The sequence below is a fragment of the Galdieria sulphuraria genome, assembly GCF_000341285.1.
Source record: "Galdieria sulphuraria unplaced genomic scaffold scaf_180, whole genome shotgun sequence".
In the NCBI taxonomy this organism is placed as follows: Eukaryota; Rhodophyta; class Bangiophyceae; order Galdieriales; family Galdieriaceae; genus Galdieria; species Galdieria sulphuraria.
This window is the reverse complement of record NW_005178295.1, coordinates 1-5,329: the sequence shown is the minus strand read 5'-3', so window position 1 is coordinate 5,329 and position 5,329 is coordinate 1. Positions and strand designations below refer to the sequence as shown.

General features: G+C 35.3%; 2 protein-coding genes across 2 annotated transcripts; one reads left to right on the top strand and one right to left on the bottom strand.

Annotated features, from left to right (window-relative positions):
- The first annotated feature begins 1,079 nt into the window (after positions 1-1,079).
- On the top strand, positions 1,080-3,382 carry Gasu_63570 (archaeal ATPase). Its single transcript, XM_005702450.1, has one exon. The coding sequence runs from the start codon at positions 1,205-1,207 to the stop codon at positions 3,323-3,325; it is 2,121 nt and encodes a 706-aa protein (XP_005702507.1). The 5' UTR covers positions 1,080-1,204; the 3' UTR covers positions 3,326-3,382.
- A 1,262-nt stretch (positions 3,383-4,644) lies between these two features.
- On the bottom strand, positions 4,645-5,256 carry Gasu_63560 (uncharacterized protein; the record flags this gene model as incomplete). The annotated part of the gene is made up of 1 exon (XM_005702449.1): positions 4,645-5,256. A coding segment is annotated over one exon (93 nt), but the record flags the coding sequence as incomplete, so codon positions are not given.
- Positions 5,257-5,329: the final 73 nt, after the last annotated feature.

Genomic DNA, 5,329 nt, shown 5'->3' with positions numbered 1-5,329 from the left:
CTTTTTTTTATATTGGAAGAAATAATAGCCCTCTTGGAGTTATATCGTTTAAAGCAGCTTTGTACTTTTTATAATTTGCTTTCTTGTATATCTTTAAAAGTTGTGGTTTTTACAAAGTTTATCGTACAAGAGGATGCAACAAAAGCCTTTAAACCTAAACAGTCATGTTTACCTTCAAAAACACCTCAAATGTATAGTCGACTATTGAGGAGAAAGAATTCAACTATGATTCAAACGTGAGAAACGAGAAAAGAATCGATAGAATAGACTCAATTCGACTGAATTCAATTTTTCTTGAAAAATATATTTTCTCCTCTTAACAGAATCCACAATATCAAATGCCACTATTTTCAGAGGAGAAAGAAACAGGAGTTATTGACTCTTACAGAAATTGAGTATTGACGATACACTTGAGTCAATGTTGTTTCTGAGATTTGATAAAACCACGAGATATTTTGGATCCTTCTTAGCACGTTTGTTTTGGTTTGTCTTTTGCTATCATCAACTTTTGTAGCTTTAGTGATAAACTGCTACTTGTCATGATATTGTAAGAAAGGAATTTGATGATTGCTGAGAATAAAGCAGTGCTGTGCTTGCGGGTTTCTGCATTTCTACTAAATAATATATTTCAACTGGAGCTTTTGAATAGACTACAAAAGAGAATGACTTGGTTCATACTCTAGTTCCGTGTTTCGAAATGAAGCAAAAGTGACGTGAAAACTGTTCCATAAAATACAGAAAATCTAGAGAGACGTCTATGGAACAAATTCTTCATGAACAATCTATATTGCTCGGAACTCTCATGACTATTCTCGAAAATTCTGAAAGAAACTTTCTTATCTATGTGAGAATGGGCCATGTTTAATAGCTTTATACTCTCAAAGAGCATAAAAAACTTGTGAAATAAACATTGGCTTCCTTCTAATCCTTCTTGTACCCTATGAGAGTTGCCATTATATTAGCATACGAGAATAAGAATATCGATAGTTGAAAAAGCCATATTGATCGTTCTTCCATAGTTCTAGTCATCTCAGTCCAAGCCATAAAGGGTATGACATAGTCATCAGTTGATAAAGAGAAGAAGTTGGATTGGTATCCTTTACTATTTTCCTTGTTGTTGTTGTGACCGACAAACAGTCAATTGTTCATTTATTTATATTTGTACTCCGAAATAAACAGAAGGTTGTTTCATTTCACTTTGGCGATGGCGAGTTTGGATGACAAGTGGAAAGCTGTGGACAACTTTGAGTCTGTTGTGGTAGTAGATCGTGAAAGAGATGTTGTTCGAGTGACAAAAGAACTGTATGATCTTCATAGCAACAGAGAACAACTCAGGGGTGTAACAAGTAGTTGCAACTATCGCTTGACCATACCATTTGCCCCCCATCATTTTGGCTCTGGCAAAACGACCTTTGCCCGAACTTATTTGGAGTTGGTGCAAAGGTTTGGTGAAACTTTTCTGTCGAAATTTGCTTCGGACCCTTTGAGCAGAACCTTTTTGGAGAAGCTGAAAAGGGCTTCGTTGCTTTATGTGGATTTGAGGGGGTTGAAGCCCACTCGACCCATCGAGGAAGAACGCAACCTAAAGTGGGCAGTCTACTATTTATTGTACCTATCAGCTTGTAATCAGATGGGTCTACCGTTTATGAAGCCTGATGAAGCCTACAGACACATTCCTCCCTATCCAAGCTTTCTAATTCCAGAGCTACGGAAGACTTTGGGCATTCCTTCCGATCAATATCTTTTGGTGGCATTTGATGAAATTGGTGTCCTTGACGAAAGTCTCGACGATTTTCATTTCAAGAGAACCCATGACGGTAGAGTTCGACCATACAACGACTTTTTCGGTATCATTAGTCAATTGTGCAAAGAACCCGACTTGTTTTTTATAGTTGTTGGGAAAAGCAAGGGTTTAAGTATTAAGAATGATGTGGCTTTTGGGCTATCAAGAGTTATACTACATTTTATCCCTTTATCACCTTTGGACGCTTCCAGTATCGTTGAATTCCTTGAAAGGAGTCTTCTAAAGACACCTACTCAAGTTCCGGTTTGTAATGTCTTATGTAGTTCTTCATTTTCAGTAAATGAATTGGCAGATTCGTTATTGGAATGTACAGGTGGAGTTCCTGGTTTGTTGACTCGTGCAGTGAATATGCTTTTGAATTATATAGTAGCAAGAAATCAGCCTTTCATATCGAAAGAAGAATGTTTGACTTGTATGAATGACTACGATTTCCGAAGAATTTGTGCTGAACCATTTGTGGAACGAATATTGAATTTGGACGAAGATAGAAAAAGTGTTTTTGATATACTTTTGATGATGGCTCTTTATCGTATACCGTTTAAAGTAGATGACATATTGACCTCGGAGTCCTTTTTATATGATGCCGTAACTGAGATGGGACTATATCGATATCCTATTGACCAGAATACTTTTCAAGTCCTGATTCCGAAAGCATTTGTTGCAATCTTCAAGAACGACTCTTCCATCTCTTCTTTGGAAAAGATACTTCTTGGATCACTCGATGTCGAACCAGTAGATTGTTTCTTCTATTCAAAGTGTCGTGTATTTGAAGGAATTGTTGCTTTACGACTAGTTTTGATGTTGTCTTCAAAGAATCGAAATGAGTTGAGAGAATTGTTGTGTCAATTGTCTCCGATATGGAAACAAATGAAACTTCCAGTCAGTACAATATCACCTATTCACTATATGAAGTCTGTTGTTAGTTCTAGAGAAACAAGAAGTGAATCGAACAAGAGTCGAAGAACTTTTGCCAATGCTGAATGGAATAAAATTATTCGAGAGACACTTTATTTAGAGACTATTTACATTCCTTTGGACGCTACTTCTTATAGTCCTGATATTATATTCAAATTACAATCTCCTGTGGAACCCAAAGTTCTTACTGTTGGAGTTGCTTGTAAAGGACGTTGGAGGTCGGAAGGAATTGGCTGGTCAGATATTATAGATGAAGCCAAGAAATTTTTAGATCCTGTTTATGATCAAGTCTTATCCAGTGCAATGGATTATCATCATTGTATGCTTATTGTCGTTAGTACAAAGTTATCATTGAATGTTTCTAATGAGTTGGGTAATCAGAGTCGTTGTTATTCCAGTGGAATGTTTATTGGAGGTGATTCTTTCAAAGTACCTGATAATTGTGAACTTGTTATTCTTTGTGAAAGAGATATGGAAATGCTGATTGACGACGAAATATTGAATGGACTTGAAAGAGCATTTCATGTTTCTCATAATCCTACTTTTTGGGATTTTGGATTAGATTTACTTGATAGAATCCGTAACAGTTTCTTAAGTTGGCAATAGATTCTAACTCAATCCTTCCCTTTGTTTTGAAGAGCAAATAAACTTTTTTTTGTATGTTTGAAACTTGGTTACAACTTATTTGCTTGTCTTTTGGACACCATACAGTCTTCCTTGAAAAGAGTTTATTAGTTGGCTTTCAAGGCTGGCTTATAATCGTTTCGTGTCAATTTGCAATAATATTGCAGAGTTGTAACAATGATTCAAAATGAATAGACTATACATACATACATGTTGATACAACTAGAATGAAAAATATCCTTTCTTGTCCAAATACTTAGTAAAGTGGTTACCCAAAGAATATCTCAAAACATTCTTCAAGTGTCTGCTATGTTGTCTTTCTAGTCTGTTGAAAAAAGACTAGTAACTCCTTTTACTATAATTTTCAAAGACTGAGACAGAAAAAGTTGTTTGTAGGTTTCACTTGGACTGTCCTTCCTATCTTTTGTTAACTGAATAGAAGAGAGTTTTCCTCGGTTTTAGAAAACAAACGAAGGGAATGGCAGCAAAAACTGGAGGCTTCCTCCAACTTGAGGACCTGCACTGCGGTCTCAAAAAGAGTTTTAGCTTGTTGAAATTCGATAAAAGTTTAGATTCCTTTCGTTTTTATGTGTTTTTTTCAAACTGCATTTCTAGCCTTGGAATTCATATGAATGGCTCCTACAAATATGAAACTTGTTGGATCCAAGAGAAAATATAGCAAAGGTAAGAGCAAATACTAAAAAGAGTATTTTAGTTTGCAATTCAGACTCTATCTCAAAAGTACTAACAACACTATATATCCAAACTCTGTTTTAGTGAATTAGACTGAAAACTCACCGACTCTTAGATAGGGAAAGTAACCCGGTTGCAAAGATGATATTCGATCTAAAAAATTTCGTTTGACTATCGATAGAACAAGAGACATCTTAAATGAATCTATCCATGTGACAGTCAGATAAAAAACTTTCTATTTCAGAAAATTACTATTTACAGAGGAGTTCTATTTATATTGCATTGCAAAGGACAACTTTGAGAGTGGAACAGAATTGTTTCTAATTAGTCAAAGGAAACCATATCCAATCTTCAAGTATTGTCATTCCACAACAATCACTTGACAGATAACTTAGGAACTACAAAGTCTTTCAGTCAAGAGTCATGTTGGGTAAAAGTTCTTCAATATGGAGTGGCTTTCAGTTGGAGAATTGCTGAAGCTTTCAAGTTGGTACACTACTCGACCTTGACTCAAGTATGAAAGGCTTCTTCTTTAGTAAAACAATTTTTTGGCTCAGTCTTTTGCTCTTTTTTCAGCATCGATATGTGCAAAATGAACGGTTATAGTGACTACATTTGAAGCCTTTATTGATGTTTTTATATAAGACATATTCACAACTTTGTAAAAGTCGAACAAAGGATAGACAACTTGTGTAGCTATTATATCAATAATGGCTTGTATTTAATGATAAGTCAGTATGACAATCTTCATTATACTCTTCTCCAAACTCATTTAGATATTTTTGTATTTATAGACTGCTACGAACGGTTACAAACTAACAGACTTCCAATTCATTGCAATTCTCTGTTTCCCACTGTATTTCGTCTGTAACTTACAAAAGGTTTGTATCTTATTCGACATGTATATAGGAGTTTGCGTGTAAGATGGTGTGGAAGATAGTAGAAAAACTCTCTTACAGTATACAAGCCATAGAAAGAGTACCCATCAATCTAATTTACCACAAAAACTCATAGAAAACTATTTCTTGTCTATTGTAAAAGAAAGTTTCTAGTTATGACAAGCAAGAAAATATTCCTGCTTTCTCTCTGTTGTCATTGTGAGTCTAGAAGTGTCAAAGAGATCAGTTTTACCAATCACCAAATAAAGCAACCGCTCGAACAATAAAACATACACTCTTTCCAACTCCTTTGTCCTCCTCCAAGTGTTTTGTTCTCGGCTCCTTTGAAAGCTTTTAGGTCATCGCTTTCATCAACCTTTTCTCATCATCACTCATTCATTGATTTGGATTGACG